Genomic DNA, 27,211 nt, shown 5'->3' with positions numbered 1-27,211 from the left:
TGTACATCTAGATACAGCCATTGTGTGCAGTGATTACACGGCATTAACACGTACAATAAAGCACAAACATAATAAACCTCTAGACATACATCATCATGTCAAAACTAAGGTGGACAAGTGAATGAAGCTACTGGCTGAAGGCAAACATGACAGAAAGACAGGGTATGCTGGTAAGAAAATGTGGCTTTTCTTCTTTAAGAGTTTGCCAGACTGGCTGCATTCACCCACAGTCAGTCGCAAGTGACTAACTGACCACAAAGTCAAAGATGCTTCTTGGAAAGCAAAGCTCTCATGCATAAGTTTTAATTCTAATTCCCTCTAAGTAGCTAAGAGTTTGACTCACTTCTGAAAATGATGGCATGGTCTTAGGCATTTTTTCACCTTTTAGCCATATTGCAGCACTGTCATGTATCTGATGTTTCTTTTTTTCCTCGGGGTAAAGATTACTGAAAACACATCTGATCCTGCCCTCTGCCCTGTGCAATGGCCTTTCATAGACATTTCAATCAGGTTTGGCATTTCCACCCTTACCTTTTGAGTGCTCTGTGGTCTGAGGCCAAGGTAGATAAAGTCCTATACTGTATAACACTGGTAATGAATCTTTTTGCTACCTAGAGAAAAATCTATTTTATCTCATGGTGCTGGCAGCCTGAGAAAACTTCTGATGGTGTCAAACCTGGTGACAATAGCCACAGTAATGTTTCAGAACAAAACAGCAAATGGAGTTCATCCATGCTGAAAGTGGAGCTTTATTACCTCTCTTCTGAAACAATAAAATGAAAGGCCCCATGAACTAAAGTTCACTGCAAATCTCAGTACTCCTTAAGCCAACCAGGCTTTCCCCCCTTTTTTTTAAACCATTTTCTGTCACAAGAAAAATTTTATTTATAAAAGTTCCAGAACCTGTGTAAAATTTAAGCATTCCTGAACAGAATTTTATAGAGCTACTGTTATGTATTTTCCCCCCCCAAATATTTGTAATGTATCTGAAAACAAGATGCTCTCAGTATAGCAGGTAAATTTGAGAAGAGAAAATAAAAAGCACACAAACCCATCATAGCAATACCACATTATATACTACGGACTGAAAGATATTAACAATTTTCCTGAAATTCAAATACCCCTAGGCATTAGTTTTGCTGATTACCCTTCGCAAGCCATGCCTCTGAGTAGATCTCCTTGAATACTTTGAATTTTCCATAAAGTATGTTTGAAACACCATGACACCTCTTTAAATGATATTCACATATGGCAACAAGCATTCCTCAACCAGAAAGGAAATGAGAATACAAGTTTTATAGAGAAATGTTTACACTTCTCTGTGCTCCCTAACACCTGGGAAAACCCCAGGTTTTCCTTCTTTGTGAAGAAAAACCTCAAAGAAAGGATATATGTAAATGCATCTCTGAACTTTGAATCCTTACCATTTCATTAAATGTAGTACAAATAATACAAGAAAAAAAGCAATGCTAACAAAAAAGGGCACTTTGAATGTGTTGTTGAAAGACACAGGCAAATATTAAAGAGTACTTCTTGAAATCATCCTGAAAGAAAAGTGTTTCAGAAAGAAAATCATCCCAAAAGAACAAGAAATCAGCATGTGTCAGAGAGAGTCATGACAGCCAAGGTGTCTCCTGGACTGAAAACACCCTGCTCAGTCAACACCATTTAAAAGAAATTATTTGATTTTTTGTGTGTGTGTGTAACAAATTCTTATACTGGCTAAATAACACAGTTCTCTCTGACAGCTACTTCCTATTCAAGAATGTATTTTTTTTTGTCCATTTCTCTTTTAATAAAATATTTTCTTTTAATAGTTTTAACTGATTTCATTAAAATGCAGTAGTACATTTTTCACTTTCTGCTCCAATATCAATAATCACCATGAAGGACAAAACTATAAATAAAGGAAAAAAAAATGAATTCCTACCACATTAAAGGAATTCAGGAGTAGAGGTTAAAAAATGGCTTTCTTAAAGAAACCATGGTTTTATATATATGATGTCTTATTTTAGTATCAAATTTCACAGACCCTTGTGGGCTTTAAATACATATGCTTAGAAAAATGAAGTAATGACTGAGCTACAGTCAAAAATGTACTAAACCCAAGAAAAACATTGCCACAAAATGTGCAATGTATAAAATGAAAAAAACCACTCCACCCTTCCAAACATTCTTGGCTTCAAGGTGGGTGAAGCTTACAAGCCTACTCCTCAAGGAAAAAAAAAATGCTAAGGTGGAAAGAAAAGTGACTATGCTGAACAAGACATAGTCAATAATCACTGAATGCCTTTTGGCTTCTAAAACTTAATCACTCTACACAAGGGACCTGTATGAAATTACCCCAAATTCTCTTGTTTAATTTGGCTTTTTAATTGGCCAGTCTCCACAACTTTCCCTTTAGTGTTTTAACAATATCTTGTGTGTGTATGTATGTGTTGTTGATATACAACTGGTTAGTCAAATGCAAAATAAAAAATACATTTACAACCCACCCCACCCATCCCTCCTCCTTCCAAAAAAAAAAAAAAAGTTACAGCTATTTTTAAGAACATTCATCTCCAGCAAGTTTCATGCCCTCATATAATTTACACTGCTAGGAACTTCCAGACTAGGCCAACCTTCTGCTCAAAGCAGGACCACCTGGATCTCAGCCTTGTCCACTCAAGTTTTGTGCAATCTCCAGGAATGGAGACTTCACAGCCTCCCTGGACCACCTTCCTCCTGCACTTCACTGCTCTAACTGGGAAAGTATTTTTCTTAGTATCAAATCAGAATGTTTCATGTTCCAGTTTGTATCGGCTGCATCACATTCTTTGCTTCTCATGTCGCCATTATGCAACCTTCAAGAACAGCCTGGCTCTGTCTTCCCCACACAATGCCACCATCAGCTAGCAGTGGAGGGCCACAGGATCCCCCTGAGCCTTCTCTTCTGCTCTGTGAACAAGCCCAGCTCTCAGCCTCTCCTCATGTACCATATGCTCCAGCCTCCAGCCATCTTGGTGAACCTTCACTGGACTTTGATGTATCAATCTCTTTCCTGGAATAGCAGGCCCAAAACTAGACATGGTTCCCAAACAGAGTCTCACAAGAGCTGAACAGAGGGGAAGGATCAGTTCACTTGGCCTGCTGACCACAGTCCTGCTAACACAGCCCAACATGGGCTTGCCCTCCTTTGCTGCAAGGGCACATTGATGGACTAATAGCTGCCTTGTTAACCACCAGGACTCCCAGGTAATTTTCTGCAAAGCTGATTCCTGCCACATTAGCCCCCCAGCCTATACCACCACAGATTACTGTGTTCCAGGTGAAGAAGTTAGCTCTTGCCTGTGCTGAATTTCACAAGGCTCCTGTTAGCACAGTTCTCTGCTGTCTAGATCCCTCTGAACAGCAGCCCAGTCTTCGGTGTACCAACTGCTTCCTCTAAACCTGCTGAGTGTGCACTGTCCCATATTCTAGGTGTTTAACAGCAACATTACCAGTAACAGCCTCAGTATCAATGTGTGAGCAAAACCACTTAGTAACTGGTCACCAACTGGAGTTAGCACCTTTGATCAAAACACTTTGGGGCCTGAAGTCAGAGCAAATGTGCATCTACTTTACTGTCCACTTATTGAGCTCCTATGTCATTGATTTGCTGTGAAGATACTATGGGAAATAATGCCAAGTGTCTTGCTGAAGTCAAGGTAAAAGATATCCACTGCTGTTGTCTCATGCACAGAACCAGTCATCTGAAGATAGAAGGTGAAGTGGCTGGCCAGGCATGATTTGCCTCTTCTCACTCAGACTGGCTTTCTGCCACACTAGCTAGATTTTTTTGTGCATTATAATGAGCCATTGTCATTCACCAAGGGAGATAAAACAGCCTTCTTGGATCCTTTTGTCCATAGCTTGACCAGGGCAGTCACCAACCTCCATACATTCAACCAGACCTTCCTTGTTCACATGTAACAAGCCCAAGAAGCACATTGCCTGCATCAAGAAATTGTCTTTCAGGAATGTCCTGGCTGCCTTGCATTCCCCACAACTACTACAATCTCCAATAATTGCAAGGCACCCAGCAGTTACTTTAAGGCCTCATCTACTTCTTGGCCAGATGGTCAGCAGCAGATGTTTACCCCAGCACTACTCATGTTTTTCTGCCTCAGGCTCAGTACTTATGCCAGGGCAAAGCACTGTGCACACCCACCCCTCCTTTGCATGCACTGCCCCTCTTTGTCAGCCTGCATCCCTCCATCTGTGCACAGTAGCATCCTGTTGTGGGCATTATCCCTGAGGTGCTCTGAAATTGTGCAGAGACTGCATAAAGAAAGTACAACATTTTTCCAATTATGTTTTTCCCCAGATACTTCCATGATGTTCCCTGTGCCTTTACTTCTCTTCAAATTCCAGCAACCTTCACATTAAGTAGCTGCTTCAAGGCCCTCCAGACAAGAAGACTGAGACTGTCAGCAAAGATGCCTTTACCACACTCCACGTTATGAATCCTGCCCCTATTCAGTAGTCCTTATTCCTCAAAGAGGGTGCTATGGCTGTGCCTGTAACACCAGTCACGCAGCCAGACTTGGACTTGATGGATGTGTCCTCTGCCACCTGGGAATTTCCACCTCACTCACAGGATTCAGAAAAACACCACCTGAGTATTTGTGCTCTTCACCCTTGCCACCAGAGCCATGCAGTCACTTTTAATGTATTTGGGCTCACCCCAGTAGTATCATGGAAATAATATGGATGAACAACAAGGGGTGAAGTCTAAGGGCTGGACAACTGTCGTGGGTTTACAGGAAGCAGGTTTTCTGGGAATGGAGTGGCCAGAGGCCAATAGGTGTTCAGATTTTAAATTGACACCAGGCTTGGCCACTGAGGGTGGATGCGCCTCTGAGAACACAGGGGTTAGAAGCAGAGCACTCCCTTGGGCTCCCTCTTTGATTTCCGGCCAGCAAAGAGGCAAGGCCTCCCCTGCCCGGCTTCGAGCTGGGCGGGGGAGGAGAAAACCTGCAGCCCGGCAGAGGTAGGCCTGACCCCTCAAGATGGAAGGGTGGTGGGGGCACCAGGAGGCGTTGGGCAGCCCCCCCCCCAGGAGAGACAGAGGGAGAGAGGCCCCGAGAAGATTTGGGCAGCACCCCCCCCCCCCAGCTAGAAGATGAGAGAGAGAGAAAGCTGGTACAGGCCTGTGGCCTTGAAGTGATATCAGCCTGTGAAGAAGGAGGGGGAAGGGGGGAGTGCAGCAGGGAAGGAGCCTGGCCGCGTGCAGGAGTTTGTTAACCCCTTTCTGGATAATGAAGACCTCACAGAGCATTTGGACCTTTCCCGGAGGGGAGATGGAGTGGATGATAAAGAAGAAATGAGCAAATGAATGACAGTCGGAGCAGTGAGTGAGGCTGGGAGAGGAAAGAAGAGGCCGGAAAGAGATGATGGAGTAGCTGGGTGCTGGACTCTTTTTGGTACAGCCATGGACAGAACCATGCTTCCTCGCGACACAGAGGCTGCATCCAGGGGGGAGGCGATGGCTCAGAACTGAGACGGTTCAGTTTTGGAGTCCCCCCGGCCCCAGGGGGGAGACAAGTATGGGGGGGTCAAGAGGTCCCGAGATGAGAGAAAACTGTGCTTTTTTTGGAACTGGTCAAAGCACCCTTAAAAGGATAACCCTTGAAGCAGCTCTGTTCCTTGTCCAGTGGTGAGAGCGCTGGGCATGCAAGGAGGAGGGCACCATGGCCCCAAGAAGGACTCCTCTCCTCTTGATGGACTGAAATTGAGTATTTACAGGGTGATGGATGGAGACTTGGAATTTGGAAGATGTATTAGAAATGTGGTGGGGGGGGGAGGAGGAAATGCTTTTTTGTGGAGTTTTCATTTTCCAGGTGTGTGTGTGCGTGTGTGTGTGTGTGTTTTCTCTCCTTTTGTAGTTTAGTTAATAAACTTTTTTTTCTAAGGTAGAGGCCTGCTTTGCTTATTTCCTGGTCACATCTCACAGCATACACCAGGGAAGTATATTTTCATGGGGCACTGGCATTGTGCCAGTGTCAAACCATGACAACAACCCTCAGAGATGTCCATCTGCAACACCTGTGATTCAAGTACCCAGCAAGAAGTAAAGCTTCAGCTATAGCAAGTACACCAGGCTGGAAGATGGGTGATTGTCTTGATCTCAAATAACTATCACCCTCATTTTCCTCTTCATGTACACAACATGGCTGAGCCTCAGCTGGCTCTGATTGTCTCCTCTGACAATCTTACTGACCTCTCTCCAGTGCACTACACCTATCCTTCTCTGTAGGCAGAGAAGCTTTCTTCTATTGCTAGAAGTCCTAAGTTTCCATCTTGCCCATCTTAGGAGTCTCTATCCACAGTGAGCTTACGACTACCACATAGGTAGTCCACAACCAGTAAGTAGCCAACAAAAGCAGTCAGAACTGACAGAGCCAAATGCCTCCATAAGCTGGCCCATGACATGCTGAAAGTGTACCACCAAAGTTCCCAGAAAGAGGAGCTCCCAGGAGATTTTGCCTGAAGCTTGCTCAAGAAGCCTAGAAACTGCTGCAACTGCTCATTCTCCGATTAGCTGCCTCTGCTGGAGATCTGCAACAAAGTGACAAAATATACTGCAGAAGAACAACAGGACTTCTGAGCTGCGGCACCACCCACAGAAGAAATCCATGCAGCATCTGACAGTGGCTTCCTTAGCTCTGTTGCACAATGAAAAAGGAAAAAAAATAAGAAGAAAGTGTTGCCAGAAAACCACTGTGAGCTAGGCCTAGATCAGAAGACTGAGTAGGATTCCTATTTTATCATGCTATACCAGGACCATAATCCAGATGCAAGTCACAGCTTCCAGCCACACTTCTCCCCTGACTGATTAGAAGAATTTCCAGCCTTTCTTATCATCCACAGCAGGGATTTCTGTTACCACAGCTGTAATGGTTACAAGACACCACCCTGTAGTTATGCCAGCAATAGTGCCTTTCTGTACCTTTTTGTAAGGTTGCTTTCACCAGCAAGATTTACACCAGGACTAACACTGGACTCATGTCACTTTCTATCAGCTCTTCCACTCAAAATAGCAGCTTGAGTGGCTACCCTCTAAGGCAGACCACATGTTTCAGTATCCATGACATGTTCTCCCCCCACACCCCTTTTTCCTTTATTTAAAACTTGATTATTTCCCCCAACAGCCATGTGAATGCTTGTGCCAGCATCCAGGGAGGTGGGCAGCCCAGAACAGGAAAAGCAGCTTGGAGAGAAGAGGATTATTCTTTCGGCTACAATATTGGTTTACAGTAACTGGAGAAGGATGGCCTCAGACTGACACAACTGGTTCCCATTTCAGACTCCTCGGAGCAAGGCCTGTATTTCACCTCTTGTCAGCGAAGGCACCGTGCTCCCTGCAGCCGCTCCCGAACCCAGTGCCAGATGCAGCTGGCTCGCCTCAGCCGTAGTCCCTTGGGCTGCTGCATCTGGCGCCAGAGGAGGCAGAGGAGGGGAGAGGCGGGGGTACCATCCTGCTGAGGGAAAGCACAATTACCAAGCCTGGTGGAGCCCCGCACGCCCACGTGTTCCTGTGCTGGAGCCCTTTGTCATGTTCTTGGCTCTCTTGCGTGATTTCAGTGCAATTTCCCAGTCGCTGCCACTAAAACCAATTGCAACTAAATTTATAAAACTCAAAGATGGGCCTATGAATATACATCTCCTTCTACCTTCCCCCAGTAATGAAAACAGAACACAAAAGGCAAAGCACAACTTGCTGTTAAGACGCATCCAAATTAAATTCGAAAAGGCATGTGATGTATGTCAGTGAAAAGGCTGAAATTATGGTAAGATTTAACCACTTAGGGAAATAATAAAAGAGTACTGCCAAGCAAAGTACTATATAAAGAACTTTACTAAGTACTAGAGTTTAAAACTATTCTTTTTATTTTATGAGAATTATGGATTTATTTTTTCATATCAGAAATCTTTAAATCTTTAATATGTTACTGAATGTTGAGCTGTAATATGACATTACTTTATTAAACAATATTTCTTCCTGATAGAAACAACAGCATGAAAGTAAATTGCAATGCTGAACTTAAACATATTTTTTTCTTGTTTACTATCAAAAATCCTACTCAGTTATCCCAATTAAACTGGCTCAGTAACTTAACCTCTTCTTAAAAACTGATGCATGCTAACATGCTGGCCTGCCAGAGTTTACTGTGCCATTTCAGCCACACCACCCGCCCCCCCAAGTAATCAGTCCAAATCAGTAAGAGTTCTTAATGTTTATTAGAATTTCTTTGGAAATTTTTACCTGGAAAATATCTATCTATTCACTGAATGGCAATGCTGAAATCAAAGTTGAGTTATTTTAATACAGGGATTTTACCACTTTTACTTGATGGAAAATAATTTCCAGGGTCTTGGTTACCACATATGAGCTCTTTCTGTCAGTTAAAAATTTTAACTTCGCTGCTAAAAGCATTCAGCTACAGATTCCTCAACCACAGTGAACTTGCTTGGACTTGATTCCTTTTCATTATTTTTTGCACTTACTCTCTTTTCTGTCTGCTTTTCTTCAGTTCTTTCCCTTATCTTTCTTTTTCTTCTCAATCTTCTATTTTCCTTCCTCACTTTTTTCTCTCTCCCACTGTACATTTTTCTTTCCCCTTTAATATCTCTCTTCTTTCCTTTTTATCTTTTCTCCCTCCCTTCTTCTATGTTCTGTTCTTTCTCTTCCACTTGCTTTCTTATTTTTCATTGTTTTCTGTTTTGTTTTCCTGTATTTATTTTCTATCTTCTTCTTTCTTCCTTTTCTCTCTTCTCTTTTCATTTGTCCCTCTTCTCTTCTTGCTTTCTTATTTTTTCTTTTCTCAGTTTTATTTTTGCTGCAGTTTCACTTTTCTCTTCCTTCTCCTTTTTTCCTTCTAGCTTTATTCCTCTCATTTCTCTTCTCTTTACCTTATTTGTTCCTCTCTTTTTCTCCCTTGCTTTTCCTGTTTTTCCTCCTGTGGTGGGTTTGCTTTGGCCAGCAGCCAAATGCCCACCCAGCCCTTCTCTCCCCCTCCACAACAGGAAACAGGGAGAAGAGGGGATGAAAAACCTGTGTGTTGAGATAAAGACATGGAGATTGCTTACAAGTTACAGTAAGAGACAAAACAGAGTCGACTCGATGAAAATATACTTACTGCCATTTAAAAAAGATTTGGGTAGAGAGAAATAAAGACCTAAAGAATTTAAAACTACAGCTTTCCCCTTACAGAGTCATCCTTCCTCCTTCCTTCTCAATTTCTCTACCTTTCCCACTCTGAGTTGCACTGAGGGATAGGGGCTACACTCAGTCCACAACTGCTCCTCTCTGCTGCTGCTTCCTCCTCACAGTTTTTGTCTGCTCCAGCCTGGATGCTCTGTGGGCAACACCTCCTTCAGAAAATAGGAGTTGTTGCCCACAGCAATGTTCCAGTGTCATCTCCTCCACTGGCTGCAGAGCAGATCTCTGCTCTGGGGTGGCCCTCCACCGCCTTCAAGGGACCCTCTGCTCTGGTGCCCAGAGTGCCTCCTTCCTTCCTTCTTCTCTGGCCTTGATCCCACACTCTGTTTTTTACCCTCCTCTTCTGCCTGAGTCAACACTCAGGTTTTGCCTTTTCTTAAATATGTTACCCCCCTTTTCTTAAATATGTTACCCCAGAGGTGCCACTATCTCAGCCATGAGGCTGTGTCTGGCCCTGCAGCCCCATACTGCCAGAGCATTGTCATGAACACCTCTTCATTCTGTCTTTTCATCTTCTTTTATTTCCCTTTCCTCTCTCCTTTATCTTCCTACTTTCCCATCTACTGTCTTTGCTTCCTATCTCTTCCTTGTTCTTCTCCCAGTGTCTTCTCTCTTCTGCCCTCCCCACCTTCATCCTATGACTTCCTGTCCTGATAAAAGAATCATATTTCTTTTAAAGCAGAAAGATAAAATAACACTAAACCTTTTTTATGAAGCAGGAACAATTGAAATCCCTAAAATTAATTTTAGTTTTGTCCATTTCTATTCAAAACCAAAGAAAGTGCACCGTATCTTAGGCCTTCTTATTCACCAAAGTTCAGGAAAATCTCCAGTTTCTTTGTTCCTTCTCTCCAGTTTTCAATTAGGATATAACTTCTAACTGAAAGAATTCAGAATTTTGAAACTAAATGTCAAATTCTGGCACACTTATGCAGAAGGCACATGTTTATTTTTAGCATCCAAAACATTGCAACCAATCCAAAAAGAGAAAGCTAGGACATAAACAAACAACCTACTTCTACACCTTCAATTCACATTCAATTGAAAAAAGAATAAATTCTAAAATCTGTCATATCATGTGAGAGAATAAATGAATAAAAATAATCATTCCTTTCCTTACAGAACATTTTTTCTCATTATTCTTGTACTTGAAGAGTCAATCAGAACTTGAGAATGTTTTACTCCATGACCAAAACAGGCAGAAAAATCAAACTGACACAAAGAATAAGGAAGCCAGGAGTAATCATGAATAAAATTAAATCTGAAGCAAATTATTGTTTTCTAGTAATACTTATTCCTAGAAAAATAGTTGTATAAGCAAGACCACACTTTCACCCTAAACATTAAAATAAATGTAACTACTACAACATTGCTGACTAATACATGCCAATTATGTGCATAAAATATTTTTGCTAAGAGCCCTTGCCTGTAAGAAAAGCCTGAAAATAAATACAGAATAGGCAATCACAGTACATCCTGTACCTTAAAAAATATAGCAATGTATGATTTATTGTATTGTGCCAAATTAAAATATTTGTGTTGATGTGAAATGTTTAAGTTACGCTTGTAGTACGTAAGGAGTTTAACTTGGCAAAACAGCATAGTAAAACTTTTTTCCTTGCCTCAAAGGACCAAGCAGATACTTTTATTTTTGTGCTTTAACTTACTCCAGCTGTTGAAAATTAGTCTATTAGTAGATCTCCTTATTTTTCTTTGACTTTAGACAGCTCCTTAAGTCTGGAACTAGGAAACAAGTTTCTATTTAACTTATAAATAGAAGTCAATCTGATTTCAAAATGTCACATACAATGTTTTCAAATTATAACAAAAGAAACCATCACATATTTTGTGAAAATATAGCATGGATAACAAAAAAAACCATTTCAGACTAGTCATTTTTGATTCCCATATCATTCCACCTGAAAGGAAGCTTGCTGAAGTCCTTATTAAAGTCCCTTTGAATGAAAGAGCTGAGCCATACATGCCAAAGAAACTTAAAATTACATGGATCACAAAAAAAAATTCAGTTGTAGCCTAAAATTGTTCTCTGTTTTCAATAAAAATTTAATGAGAAGTAGAATATTAAAATAATTACAGTACCAATCATGTCCTTAATTCTTGGATTGTAGGTTGGGCACAAATAATCCTGGACCAACACTAGTTTATATAGTTCATATCATTTGACTGAATGATATTATATCATTATATAGTTTATATCACTTGACTGAATGGTATTTTGATGCAATATTTTACATTGATATCAGCTACTACTGTAAACAGAGAAAGATCGATGACTGTACTGGGTTTAGTGATGTTGCCTTTGGACAAAGGGGACAGACAGTCAGGAGTACAAATACACTTTGCAACTGCTGAATTTTCACTGGCCAAAGAAAGATTCCCTGATAGAAAACAAGCAGTCTTTAACAAAACAAAATAAAAAAAATAAAAGGAAAACAACAACTTCCTGCTTGTCATATATGCTTTAAAGTATCTTCTCAAAAACCTCCTTGCTGTCACTTATGGGTCATAGCTTTTATTTCCTTTGTGGAGACTGTATTTTTTACACAATGATTTTGTGTTTGATAATGCTTACCCCTAAAATATTTAACAGTCTAGAAAACAAAAACTCCAGGTGTGTTGGTAACATTAAAAAAAAAAAAAGAAAGGAAGGAATATCAAGTATTAGGGGCCATTTGCAAGAGAGAATAGTTGTCTGGATCCCACACTTGTTTTATTTTATTTGCTAATTAAATACAAAAGCAAGCCAATGAGTCTCTGAATGGTGCATCTCCATGGATTCTGATAGCAAATAACTGTATTTTAAGCAAGCCTACTGAAACATTAACAATGTAGCAGTAGCCATGGATGCTGCAAGATCCTAAATAGTGTGACTCAGCTATGTGCACTTGTTTCTTTCTTGCTGGGAGGTAGTACTTACTGAAAAGAGCTACTAGAACATGTTTTCCTTTCTTCATATTACAAATACAATGAGAACCAAAGGGAATGAGGGAGAAATCAATTTGTCCTCTTTTAGCTATTGAGGGCAAACAGCAAAACAGTTCTTAAGGACCATTCGAGCTCTTTCCCATACTCAGCTCTTGGAATAACTGAGCAAAAGATTGTATTTGATTATAATTTTGTGATTTCCAATTTATATGTATATAAGGGCATGTGTACATGTACAGTGGCGAATTTGTGTCTGTAGGTGTTATTTACATACTTAAGCCCATAAACACAATTTCATAGGTGCAGATTTTTAGTTCTTTTATTTATACTTTCCTTCGAGGTGTACATTTTGGTCCCCAGTTCTCTTTTAATCTTGTAAATATCTGTCAGCCACACAATGACTGGTTCTAGCATACCGCTATCATAAAACAGACTCAGTGACCAACACAGAGTTTATTTGGATTAGAAATAGAAGACAGCTTTCTAAACTGCTGAAAGAAAAATCATATCTTGAATAAAACATTTTTACTTCACATGACAGTACATAAGAAAGCAAAATATGTTCAGGCACTTCTTAAATTCTGTTTTGAAATGACAAGGATGCATGTAATTTAATTTTACAGTAATTAAGACTACCTGTGAGACTCGAATAAAATGGAATTGCTATCAGCTAGACTTACAAAGAAAGGAAATTCATGTATGTAAAATATTTTCTGGAAAGTTATACCTGATCTTTTTTACTGTCCTCAGACAGTGAAATTCTGAGGCTTTTTGAGGGGCTTGATTCTATAAAAATGTACAAAAAAATTTAAATTAAATGCACCAGTGCATAGCCATCAATCTGTAAAAGAGAACTAGTACATTTTTCAGCTCATGCAATCTGAACAGGGAAAGAAAACCACCAAAAACCAAACAAACAAACAAAAAAAACCCTCACATATTTTTCTGTGGTTTTTCCCCTACAGCAAAGAAATGGTTTAATTACAGGTAGACTGAAACATACACACCCATATCTTTATAGAAACATAAAGACATCCACAGCAAACTGTTCCGGAGAAATAAATTATTACTAGAAAATGATGCTTTCATAGAAAGCCTGACAATGTTTTCTTCTTTCACATTCAAGTAAAACAGATTTAATTCAGTCTGCCAGAAATGGCTATGCTTCTGCTCTGTGAAAAATATGCTAATGATGAAAATAAGGACTTGACAATTTACTGAATACTAAGCGGAAAATCTGTAATGAATTGCCTGTGTTGTAGCGTTCAGTTTAGTCTCCTTTTTTTTTTTCCTTCAGTTGCTATGGAATACTAGAAATAGCATAAAGAAGATTATACTATTTTGTGGGATGTTGTGCATTTCCCTTAAGACCGAATGCTTAGAAATAAAGACAAAAGTCAGCTGTGGGATAAATGAAATTCAAAGCAGTAATAAATAAAAGGCTTAAATACTAACTTTTCAATGCAAAAGGGAAATACAGAGAACAAAACAAATGCCAAAAAAATTCAAGCCCAACAAGTAAATCTCAATCAACAACTAGCAAGTTGAAACCCAGAGTAATTCATTTTACACCTGCAAGGAAAAGCAGCTTCTTAGGTTACTTGTATGGTGCAACAAAAGCTCATAAATCCATTAAATGCAGGCATGTCTTCAAGTTCTCAGCCAGACTTCAATTTTCACTGCAGGTTTTAAGCCTTCAATAGATTAAACTCTTCTCCTAAGCATATTTTACCAGAGTGTACATTCAAATGATGACTCCTTCTAGCTAAAGTGTCTGTATCCGTCTGTGTTTGAAGTTTTTATATATATGGCTGCTCCTGACAGGCTTATGTGTTGAATCACATTTGTCCAAATACTACCTGAAGTAAATCCAGTAGATTAGTCTTGCCTTTTCCAAGCACAAGAGAGCTGAGCAAGGTTACCGGCTACTCAGCAAGATTCTTACATTTTGCCCCTAGCAAGCATCAGTTATATCTATCAGTTACATCAACTGCACTGATATTAAGCTCTCTTCCTTCTGATTTTTATTTCAAAACCACTGATTTATTACCTCTGTACTTTAGTGTTAGTATGTGGCAGATCTTAATTTCAGAACAATGATGGAAGGGAAAACACATTCTGTCAACTTTCAGTCTCCCTAGAATATTTTTCAAAATTTTGTGTCTGGGCAACTATTATTGGAAAGCTCTTCTATGTCCTTGCTTCTCTTAAAATGATGCTGGCAAAACAATCTGATTAAGGAAGTAGAATCAGAGAACACATTTAATCTACTTACCTTTCACAGAGTCACACAACTGCAGCCAGACTTTGAAAAAAGGGAAAAAAACCAGTCTGTAGACTGGAAAGCTGCATCTCTTCAGTAATTTTTTTTCTAAAATTGACGCTTAATGCACTACACTATTGGAAACATACTACAGACACACAAAACAAAATAACCACTGAACCAAACCAAACCCACGCCCCAAAAAAATAAACCAGCCCTAAAACTTTCACTGCTGAGAGGATGGATTGAAGATATGGTGAAACTTTGCTGATGTAACTTCAGAGAGTATCTGATTGTTTTGAAAGCATTTAGATCTCTTGGATATCTTTATTTTTGAAGAAGAGACACCATTTTAAATGTGGAATGACTCTTCAAAATACAGAAACATTATAGAAAAAAAGATCTGCAGCATACAGTGTAGTTATACGGTCTAAGAGAAATATGGGAAGACAGATAGGACACAACATACTCTTTTGGTAACACCAATTTATAATGTAGAAGGTTTCTCTTTTCATCAGCCTTAACTACATTGTTGCTTTTCAGTCTCTTTTCATAGAAGTCTACACTGAGAGACATAACATAGGAAAAGGCCAAAACAGCTTAAATTCTTACATTAAACATAAAAATATATTGATAAAGAAATCACTACACTATGAAAAGCAACACTGGAATAGTTGACATATTTACTTTATCTAGTCACAGCTGATGTCCACCTCATACTTCAAAATAAAACAACCTTTAACAGGAAGTGATGTCGTGACTGCACAAAACTAGTAAATCTTTTAAGATCTGCACTGCTATACATTATTTGTTACATTTAAGTTGCTGGATTTCCACTTGTATTAAAAAAAAAGGAGTATCTTTTTAACATTAAATTAACAAAGGTCCTAATTTCAGAATGTTAGGGTGTGATATGGAGGAAGGACTTTGGTGCACTTAAACATAAAAAATGTTTGCAATATAGATCTTTAGAACTTGAAATGTTTATCACATCAAAAAATCTAACTATCATAATTTTTCCTATTACAGGTAAAAAAATAAACTTTCAAATTTTTCACATATCCTCTGAATTATTATACCTTGAATATTTAACAATCATATAGGTCACTCTCCCTTACCAGGAAAGCATCAACCAAATAAAACAAAAGCTTCATACAGTGCTTTATACACAGATTAGGCTTGTGTGGAAGGAGCAGAAACCAAAATAGCACAAGTAAAATAGTTTAATGGCACCTAGGAGACAAGTGTGCCACACAGACTGGATTTCTGTTGTCCCAATCTTTGCAGATACGTTTTGCAGAACTGTTAATAGATGGAAAGCAAAAAGGTTTATGGCAGACCTTCAAAAAATATTAAAATAAAAAATCAAGAAGGACTATTTCCTATAATTTATACAATAGATGAAAAGCTGGTTATCATATATGTTTTAGAATCTAAATACAGAGAAATATTGTACCAAATGGAAAACTGAAGTCCTGAACACTAAATGGGCAAAAATGCATATGGAAAAGTAACAACAACACACTAACCTTAAAGGAAAGAGAATTGACTGTTCTAAAATCTCAGTTGACCCAAGAACGCAGGAACAAACTTCAATATGATACCAAATCAAACGCTAAGTACAAAAGAGGAAACCATATGAACTTTTCTAAACCATCAATTGAAGGTCCCAGACAAGGTGAAAAAATGGAATTGCTTTATTTTCTCATAATTGGTCCTGGAGCCAAACTACGGCAGAATGCTTGACTGGCCTCAAGTCCAAACATGAAATAAATATTGGGATGTTTACAATGTAACACTTAAGAAAATTTCAGGCACATTGGAAATGTGCCTGAGTGGAATTTGATTCTGTAAAGGAAGGGAAAAAGGATGACAGGAGATCAGGGTAACTGGAGACCATGAGGTGGATGACCCCGAATGAGAAAGGAGGAAGATTCATCTTGCAAAACCTCGTGGGACACGGGACTGCATAGAGATGGGAGATAGTAGATACTGCACAGGTAGCACCAATTTAATGGATGGGACATTGGGAGTGGAAGAGACAAGGACCAGATTATATTCTTAGCTCTATATTTAGCTTTGCTTTGGTTCTGTCTCCACTCTCTTTTTACATATGCTCAATTAATACTCTTATCAGTAAGAACAGTATCCTCCAATGTATTCTGTGTCATACTCAAAAGGTGCTTACAGTTTAAGCTATGCCATTTATCATCTGAAACTCAAAATTAAATTCACACCTTAATTATAAAGATAGTTTTATAAGAACCACTGACAGGCAGACTGATTTTACTGGACTGTTTAATAAAGTCTCTAGACAGCGACTCTGGTGTCCTGTGAAGGAAAGAAGAGTAGTATTAAAACAAACAAAACACTCTGGATAATTTCTAAAATATTAAAATATGGAGAAAAAAATTAGGATAATGGTGGCTCAGGCAAATAAAAAACCCCAAAACATTCCAGGTAGTTAAATGTCTTGTATTTAAATATATCTTATATAGGTATACACAATGGAAGATTCAGCATCACTAAAAAATTCTTCATCTTTGCAATTCACTAAGTGCAAACATGTGAGGTTTTATGATTTTACATCTGGTCTACATCTCACTCAAAAACAGTTTTCCAAATCAATACAAAGGTGGGATTACTGCTGTCCAGATACAGGCAAGCTTTGAACAGTGGGGTAATCACAATGCAGCAGTATGCAATCAAGAATTCACAACCCTGATCTTAGGCTTGAGTTAATACTTTAGCTGTTCTAGGGCTAAATCACTGCCAAAACCTGAAGTAATTATTACAGAGGTGACAGAGGTGTGATTATGCAAGTTACAGTTCCAGTGCTGGAATGCAATATAGAAAACCCAATGGTTTTTACCAGGCTAAACTGCACCGCACAACAATGCGGGGAATTGTCTAGGCAAGAAGGAGCAAGCCTGAGATTTTCAGCTGGCAAATTGCTGCTATCAGAACTGCTTACCAAATTAGGTGGTCTGTTGTTACACTGGAAAGAACAGCATTTCAAAGACATGTCTGAAGTGAATTTATGCAGAAAGACAGGTTGTACTGAAAGTTTGTTTCTTTCACTGCTTTACAGCCAAAAGCCACATCTGTAGATGCATGAAAATCAATCTAATAATGCCAGGCAAAAGAATTTGAATAGCTTTTGCCTTCTCTTTCCATCACAGCTTCCTTTCAGTGCATTGCAGGGAATAACTACCTTCAGACAAAAAAATACACTCCCTCAGCTGAAGAGGCTCCCAAATAAATTCTATCAGACATATGAACCACAGAAGCCTCCTAACTGTCTGTGCTCTTCTGCTGGCAAACACAGCCTTAAGACAAAAACTGTGGTTCTTTCAATTAAAATTTTAAGTGTTTTTGGTAATTGCAGGGCATTTGGGTTTTTTTTCAAGTGAAAAATAAAAACTGTGACTTAATAATTATGAATTACATTTACATTTTGGAATGACTTTACAGAGAAAGAAAGTAAAAAATTCTCTGCCTATATGCACACAATAAAACAAGGAACCTGAAAACGATAAACAATAGAAGACAGTTGCCAGCTCATTTAGCCTATTTACAGAAACAGCAGCATTCAGAAGGGATTTCTTTTTAAGTCAATAGCTCTAAGGATGAAGTATGCAAAGGCTTAAAGAGACACTGTCAAAAAGATCAAAGGACTCACAAGTGACAGTAATATTTTCAGGAGTCCCCTCTAACTTCAAAGCTAAAGACAAACCCTGCATGGATCATGTGTTTTATTCCATTGATGACTCCATTCTGCAGTTCAAAGTGAGTTTAATTCTAGATAACCCACTAGTTTCCTATTTTTGCACAAAGACTGTAAATCTAGTAAGAGTGTCTTTGAGATTTATTAGGGTCATACTTTGTGCTGCTTTCCTAGGCTCAGAAGACTTAATATGTTATGATATCACTCATGATAAATATTATCAACACTGTGGAGTGCTCAAGAAACAGCACTATTGCCAGTGCCAGTGGCAAGCATCTCCTCTTAGTCTTCTGAAAGACTACTGTCACAGCAATAAATCAATAGATAGCTTAGTCTTGCAAAGCAAAAGGCAAAATATACAGAGGAAAAAAGAGAGGAAGAAGAGGAGATACGACTGATGCTCTGATTCCCATTGTTGAAATAAGGATCAAGAAAGAACATCGAGAGAATGAAGTTTGAGATTCCTACCAGAAAATGGAAAATAGATTGAGATAAAGCAACTTTTAAAAACGTCTTCTATGAATTACCTGAACAGAATAATGTCATGGTCAAGTTAGTTGACCATACAGAAGTCAATTACTCCAGCTGAATAGCAAAAACACTGTGAAATTATCCCATTCCAGCGTTCACAGTCCTGAGTCTAATGGAGGAGGAAAGCAAATAGCTAGCATAGCTGTGGGCTAAAGTTGTACTCCAAGAAATTAAGCAGCTTGTCCCATTTTGAAAGTTTATTGGCTTTTAACTCGTACTGAGAATCTTTGGCTTTAATCTTATCCAGACAAGTCAATTTCCCAGCCTCACCCTGCACAGGAGAAAGGGAACTACAGAAAGCCAAGACATAATCTAGGGTTATTAGCATCAAACATTTATCAGAGTTTGGCTGGATATTCTCCCCTAGGACTAAAACAATGTGTATGGCCCAAGTACTGAAAACTGTTCTAGAAAAATTAATAGAAAAACATGGATCAAGGGATAGACTAGTTAATTTCCCTAGTTCAAGGCAGGATCAACCAAATCTACGTAAATCCTGACAGACACATTGCTATATTAGGTTGTGGTGAGACCTACCAATCTTTCACATCTCTTGCATGGTTCATGAGAGGAATTAATAATTCCTGTTTAAAAAAAAAACCAAAAAAACCAACCCACCACTTTGCACTTTCTAATTGGCATCTTCTCTTACTCCAATTTAAAGGCCTTATTTCTTGTTCTGTCCATAGCAGACATTCAGGATAAGCCCTTCTCTTTTCCTTCCTTTTGTGTAGCTGAAAATTTACTATGCCTATATTCAATCTTCTCTTCCTTAATCCAAACAACTAAGTCATACCAGCTTCTGTCTTATTTTTATCGCCTTGATAATTTTAAGTGGCCTTCAAGTAGTCCTACTTCTCACAAAGGTGCAGTGCTCCAAACAAAATGCAACAAACAGACAGCTTACTTCTGGTGGTTCTGCAGGCAATTTCCAGGTAATGACAAAAAAGGACAAAACCAAGAGAAAAGAGAGACAGGGCCAGAAAAGCATCTGGCAAGTTTCTGGGACTGTACTAGGCTGACTTGAACCCATGGGGAAAAAGCAGCTAAAACACTGACCATTCATGAAAGGATGATTCTTCATTTTTAGGAAAACAAGGGAGAACACAAAAAGAAGAAAAAGGGCTTCAGGAAATAAACTTCAGCAAACTCACCCACACAACATGCACAAAGAAATTTCTGTAAGCACACCAGCAGAAAGGAAACTGACTTGGTCTTTCAAGAAGGGGTTGGCACTGAGCACTTTCCCTCAAAGCACAGGAGTTCTAATGCCTAATCAGAAATGTGTATATGATTAGACAGCTGCTAAAACCAACACCAGGAAAAAACATGGGAAAATTGATTAGATGATAATTAAATAAATTAGGTATTCTCACATCAGTTAAATGTGCTGTAATTCACTATAGATAATTAAAGCTGACTGGATTAGCCTCAGAATTATCAATAATAATTTTTGAGAATTTGTAGAGGATACCAGTGATTCCAAAAGAATGGAAAACATTCAGTGATTAGCTTTAAAAAAAATTAAAAAGACAGGTCCAAAGAAGTAGAGATGCAGAAACTGAATTTCAATTCCCACAAAATCAGGTATAAAAATTATTTGGAAGTATTTAGCAAATAATAAGTCGACTAATACATAGGCCTCAAGAACAAGTTACTTCAAATCTATCAAAACATTCTTTGTGACATAGCAACAGATACTATAGCTAGAGAAGCAGCAGTAGGTACCACGTAGCTCAACTTATTAAGTTTTTGTTTCCTGTGGACTTCCATAAGCAAAAAAAGAAACATAATGCTTCCAAAGAAAACAAGTTCTAATAAGCAGAGGCCACTAAAGCTTGGAAAAGCTGATGCATGCTGGATGACAAGAGTACATTGTTAAAGCAACTTTACTGAATTTGAGAAACAGTCTGCAGAAAAGCTAAATACAATTCAGTAGGGGCAATTTTAGAGCTTAACAAGAATAAGCAACAAAAGAAATGCAAGATGGAGAACAACTAGCGAGGCAGCAGCAAGGGGAAAAGGAGCACTGAGGCGAGAGTGTGGATCATATTCTGACTAGTAGTCTGTGTCACACTAGCAAAATCAGCAAAAGCTCGTGCTAGGATATATAGACAGCAGGTGGTAAGCCTAGAAATTTACAGCAAGATAGGGAAATGCTTTCAGGACAGAAAATCCAGAGCATTGTGCTCCTAATGTGCTGCTGTCTGTTTTCCTAGTTAAGAGATTTCAGTGTCCAGGTCTGTTGGCCTGACATTGTTCACCATCAGCACAGGCATGAATGCTAAATAAATAGTTCTCCCTCCCACAGAAGAAAGCCATGCATTTTCTACATCCCTGAAAGGTTTGCGTTAAAAGTTTTTACTCCTTCAAGGTAGCAGAAGAACTGCCTGCCTACTGACCATTCTACAACCAACAAGCATAAGAGGAAGGATATTTAAGAAACAAAAATGAGTTGTTTCTTCCCCAAGATGTAAAGAACGAGGTAGGTGCATAACTTCTCACAGGGTATATCAGTAGAGCTTTTTGGTTTATTTTCTAAAATATATCTGCTTTGTAATTTGTAATTCAATCCTTTTGTATTTAATTATATGAGTAATACAAAAATAAATGTGCAACTTGATGCCTTTCTGGCAAAAAAGAAAAAGAGGCTGAATAGTCTGACAGTGTTTTTTTAAAGATTTCACATAATGACAATGAGATGGCTGAAAATCATACACTAGTGTTTCAGATTTACTATCACAGCAAAAAGCTTTAGATTAATTAATGCTACAATATAATGAAAAATGACTAAGACAATTAACCTCATTCATCTATAAATTGAAGAGTAGAGAGGAAGAGTTTCTTAAGAACTTAATGTAGTAATTGCCAAGGTTCTACTGACAATGATAATCAGTATAAAGGAATAAGCAAAGTGTATTACAGTAGTAACTTATTCCTGGCTCAAGTTCAGACTTGGAAGAATACACAAATCGATACAGAATAAAATATGCTAGTGCCATTCTGCTGCTTATGGCCAGGTGACTGCACATCATAAATTTACATCCCTTGCTCATCTTAGCTGGCTGCAGCAGAGAGACCAGCAAAGACCATCTTTAGTAGCAGCAAAGGCACCAACTGGCAGGAAGGTACTGAAAGAAATTGCAGAGTGGGATGACACAAACTGGAGACTCTAAATTCAAGTACTGTGAAAACCAAACATTAGTGACATGCTGAGACCCAATCAACAAATCTGTGTATAAAGTCAAACTCCTTATTGGCTCCTATAATGAGTTAGGTACTCAGTTAACTCTAAAAGTTTGTCCCTAATCAATATTAAAATGCAGCAGAAACACAATTTTTATATGAAATCAGAAGTTAAATGAGAATTAAAATACTTAGCAATCAGTACAGAATCAGCATTTTCTCATTTTACAATTGCAGAATTTAGGATGTTTAGGTTAAGGACTTTAGGATAAAAATGTTTCAAGTATAAAGAACATTGAATTTTATCCTTCTCAGTTTTCCAGAACTCATGACCACATACAGCATCCTGCAATCTACTGCGCTGTCATATATACCTGCACGCACCATGAATAAAAATCAGAATACATCTGAATTTCTTTCCTATTTCTCTGCAATTTTCAGTTTCTCAGTAACTGAAGAAATGAAAGATTATCTAGTTTGGAACCTCTTTAAAGGAATCTTTCTCTTACTACTCATTCTGCAGCAATTAAAAAGGGCTTTGACTTTTTCTATGTTTAAAATATAAAACATTGTTTTCATTCCTTTCCATAGGTTTTCCACTCAAAATTTTATTCATGCACTGATCATGAAAACAAGAATTTTTTCATTACAAAGAAATTATATTAGCAGGCGTTGGAGCCTCTCCCATGCACTTGCTTCATATCACAAGACATAAGAAGAAAGCAATTAATTCACTGCTGTGACACACAGTATCTTAATAGAACAGATTTTCAAAACTGTGTTTTCTTGCATTTTTGTTGTTGTTGTATGCAAATCATTGCAGTATAACACATGTTTGGACATTCATTTTCAAAAGTTTTCATCCCCTTTCTTCCCTGGAATCATTGCCAAATATACTCAAAGCAATTTCTCAACAGGAACTAAAGCACTTTAAATCTGTAAAAGGTGGCAAATTCAATTTCACTTTCCATACCATCTCTTTTGCAATTTTATCAAAATATAGCTATTACGAGCTTGTTATGAGGCTGCCAAAAATGAAGTGCATGGTTATGCTGTACAAACAGTCACATAGATTGTGTTCTGTTCTGTTTCCTAGGAACAACAGTGAATTCAGTAAAAATATATTCCACGGCTACTTCTGGTTCACCTTTACATGGACTTCGAAGTTCTCTTGTTCTGAACCTTAGGTTCCACACTGGAAGAGCATAATTAAAATAGAAACACATATCTCCTTGTGATTTGAGACAGCAACAAGTATTAATTTATTGAACCAGAAACTTTTACTATAATATTTGAAGGAAAGGCAATTGCATCTTGCAGGACAGCCCCATCAGCCAACCAGTTTTTCCTTGTTTTTACTTTCTGCCCAAGTTTCCACTTGAAGGTCACTAGAGGACCTAGCAAGTAGACAGTCACCTTGAGAATAAAAAGCTGCACGTACATCTGAACCAGGCAGCAATGGAAGACAACTCATTGATTTCCACACTCTCTGGATAACAGATCTATCCTCTAAAAGGGTAATTATTATCACTTGAATCTACACCCAAAGTATGCTGTTATCAAGCAAGTTGAGTTGCTGTATCAATTACTATATCCACACTCTGCAGACACAGACTGGCTCCCAGTGTCCAAACTTCCCTCTCCTTCCATTCCCAGACCTTTATCAGCACGATCTCCGCTACCACAGGCAACACCAGCAGGTCCTAACAGTGATTGAAGTGCCAGACCATAAACCCAAGTGAGAAGTGCACCAAGTTTCATCTTGCACTTTCTCCATGCGCACAGTAGCAGAGGTAACCCATCTGATGAGCTTCAGTCCTTAAGCAAAAATGAGATGCAGCACTGGGCTGTCTGAGGAAATGGCACTATCTTTCTAAAGGCCCAGACTCCTTTGGTAACATACAAAGTTAAGACAGACACAAACCCTTTTAAAAGCCCTGAACTAACAATCAAAACCCATCAACTGTATTTCCCACTTTGACACCGGAAATTAATTAAGCCAGCACTTGAAGTTTTGTAAAGATTATACACCATTCCTAGATCATTTTCACAGAGATAGTAGAAATTCAGGACATATAAACACTGACCTTGTTTCTTTTAACCCTTCTTTCTGAATGACTTCCAGTATTTGTTTTGCAGTCATTGGTGAGTTGGGATACTTTTCCAACGCCTAAAAAGAAATAACAAATGTAAGTGACAAGACACAGCTGTCCTGTGAATCTGAAAGGTTATGTGATCATGCAGTTTTTATGCAGTCATTTGTAAAAGGCAGGGAATGATAGTGTTGACACTGGAGTCCTCTGTCTTTTGGAAGGACAGATACAACCCAGGAAACTTCAGCAAGAAAAATATTTACTTGCTGCTTTTGCGCATCATCTGTTACCTCTGCCTGGGAAAACTCTTACCAGGTTACAAATAAAAGAGTTGGAATACACAACTGATTTTGTGACACAGTGACAGATTTTCTTTCAGGCATGAGGGGAAATACATAAAACACAAGAGCCAAAAGGGGGAAAAAATACCCACTAGCACTTTCTTTGATTTTTATTTAGAATTCTTTGAGGTCATTTGACTATTCTACACTTAGCTTTGCCATGACCTCAGAAAAAAAATTGGCTAAAACCTTCCATTTGTAGACCAGAAGCTACTGTAAGAATTCACACAGTGGGGTTTCAATTTTAAAATGCCTTTTAATTCTAAAAACAATGAAAAATGAAGTAGTCAGAACAGTCACAGCACACAAGATGCTACATGACAGAGTGCAGTATGTTTTTCCAGTTCAGCTCAGTTTTCCACTCCTTTGCCTTTTCCAATTGAGCCCGAAGTAACTCAGTCCTCTTTACAGATAGAACCATCTTGTACGAATTTTTCAGATTTTCCACTTCCTTTTTGTCCCCATCAGTTTTATGCTGTTAAACAAACAGCCACTCTTTTACTCCTGTAAAATGCCAGACTGATAGCCCTGGAAAACAAAACCCTTCAATCAGCAGTAAAAGGTGTGGCACAGGCCACAGCAATCAAGCTTCCCAGAGCATCTTGCCAATATATCTCAGTCAGAACTTGCATTTCTACCCTCTGTAGCTATGAAATCAGTTTGGTCTAATTCAAATCATCCTGAGCTTCTCTGTAGTAGTTACTACCAAATAATGGCAATTGTGAAAGCAGCTACTACTGTGTGCATACCTGCACACTAGGAACTAGAGACACCACCTCATCATATCACACAAGTCAAACTGTGAAGGGTGCTGGCCAGGGCTGTAATTCAGCAGCTCACCTAAAGCTAAAGACTGCCTACTCACTACAGCTTGACCAGCTCAGTCCTTTTCTGCCATTTTAGTTCTGATTTCCTGCCTGTTCTCTTTCACAGCCAAAATGCAGTTTACCAAATCCTCCAATTCTTTGTTACAGATGAGCTTTTTATCCTTTATCTTTCAGTTCCACAAAGGAAAAGGTATAGATGAAAGTTGCACTAGAAAGGTCAGGGAGCTGAACTGAGCTTATCTCATGTACATCAGTAGGCAGATTCAAAAGGGACCCATTAGGAAAGGAAAACCAAAAGGTGATTTGAAAGGAGAAAGAAGAGAAGGTTGGAGAGAGTAAATGTATAGCAATGAGCAAGGACTGAAGAAACTGCACAGAGCTGGGAAAAGGGCCATTGCACACAAGGGAAGAGAAATGATATGATGTATTAGTGACAGAACAACAATGACACATTGGAAAAATGACAATGCATATAAAGATTAAGACTAGGATGAGAAAAGATTAATGGTGTGAAGAGACAAAAATGGAAGCTTTAACCTTCAGAAAGAAGACAAAGTACAAGGTAAAATGAGAATCCACCAAAATAAAGAGAAAAGAGAACCAAACTGGAACATTCCAAAGGGCAAACTGGAAAGGACAGGAGAGGATACTACACTGTACTGGACACGGCTATGAAGGAAACTGTGTGCACTTGAAAGCGGGGTTACTCACTGTGGAGGATTCCCTGTTTCTCTTCCTGAGTACAGGCCCCTCAGCACACCTGGGCAGCTCCTCCCTGCAATTGAGAAAATTTGGGTAGCCCTGTCCCCTTCTCTATGACATCACAACCTGCTCTATAACGTCAGTAAAAGTGCCAAGTATTACCATGAGAGTTCGACGATAATGGGAAAGAAACAATAAAGCTAAGCAAACATCAGAAGTCACCCTGTCCTGGACAATGGGAGAAGGGAGAGCAGTTTGTGCTGAGGAAGCTGCACTGAACTGGTTGAGGAAACAATGGCCAGACATACGGATACGGAAGATCATCTTCACCAAACAACAATGAAACCAACAAGTAGGATGCATAACACCACTAGAAAGTTTAATGAAACCCACAGGGCAGATTTCAAATACCACAGTATGAAGTGAACACAATCAGGGTATAATGACAAATTGAAATGCAGACTGTTAGGCAGGCTGAAAGTGCTGGAGTAAATAATTGCCCATTGTGTGGATTTGCTTTACACTGGACATGTAGTGTGGGCTGCAGTTCATATACCCCACAAATTTAGTTCTGTTCAACTAACCCTTTAAACCCTGTTATTTAAAGAACTGTTCATACCCTAACTGAAAAGCATAAATTCTCTGATTTAAACACTGCTTAAGTTGAAAATCCTGTTATAATGTACATGATTAAGTTTTCTTTATCATAACAAAGATTAATTAACAGAGAACCTTAGTAAGGATGGGTTTTTTCTGACCCTCCCACCATGCTGCACATCCTCATCCTTGCTCCCCCCAGTTTTAGCCTAATCATTTATCGCAGTAAGAAATAAAAATAGTTAGTTGTAAAAACCTTTACATTATAATATAATATTCTTCCCTCAGTTATGGAAAACATCATGAGAGTATTATTTAAGATTCTGTGAGCTAATCAATACATTGAACTGTTAATTACACTAGTATCTCTTGCCTCTGTATCTCACCACTAACACCGCTAAAAGCCTGCAATTCCTTTTGCATTTCTAAGACTTTTAAAAATAATATTAGAAATTCAAACTGAATAACTAACTGTGCCTTAAGGCAAACAACATACTAAAACACAGAAGGAATAGTTAAGTCATAGGCTTCTTGGTCAGACATACCAATGCACACCAGCGGAGGAAGCCGTAATTTGTTTTAAATATCTTTCTTCTTCCTCCCACTCCATCCACCAACACTCGTATCATATATGGGCAGTGACTAATAATGCTGAAATTAAAGCGTGCCAAAGTACTGTCATGAAGAACATAACTGTTTCAATGTATTTTGTAAAGAGGGACAATGGCAGAAGAATGGTTTGCACTGACTGCAA

General features: G+C 38.7%; 1 protein-coding gene across 1 annotated transcript in view; it reads right to left on the bottom strand.

Moving 5' to 3' along the window:
* ASXL3 (ASXL transcriptional regulator 3) overlaps positions 1-27,211 on the bottom strand; it is a 132,660-nt gene that overhangs the window by 78,070 nt on the left and 27,379 nt on the right. The window contains exons 4-5 of the mRNA XM_031066614.1: positions 25,870-25,933; positions 23,985-24,067 (exon numbers count right to left, since the gene is read on the bottom strand). Coding sequence (XP_030922474.1) covers positions 23,985-24,067; positions 25,870-25,933 — 147 coding nt within the window. The remainder of the gene's footprint in view (positions 1-23,984; positions 24,068-25,869; positions 25,934-27,211) is intronic.

The sequence above is a fragment of the Geospiza fortis genome, unplaced genomic scaffold (assembly GCF_000277835.1).
Source record: "Geospiza fortis unplaced genomic scaffold, GeoFor_1.0 scaffold53, whole genome shotgun sequence".
Lineage (NCBI taxonomy): Eukaryota > Metazoa > Chordata > Aves > Passeriformes > Thraupidae > Geospiza > Geospiza fortis.
The sequence above is the reverse complement of the archived record's forward strand: the minus strand, read 5'-3'. Positions and strand labels throughout refer to the sequence as shown.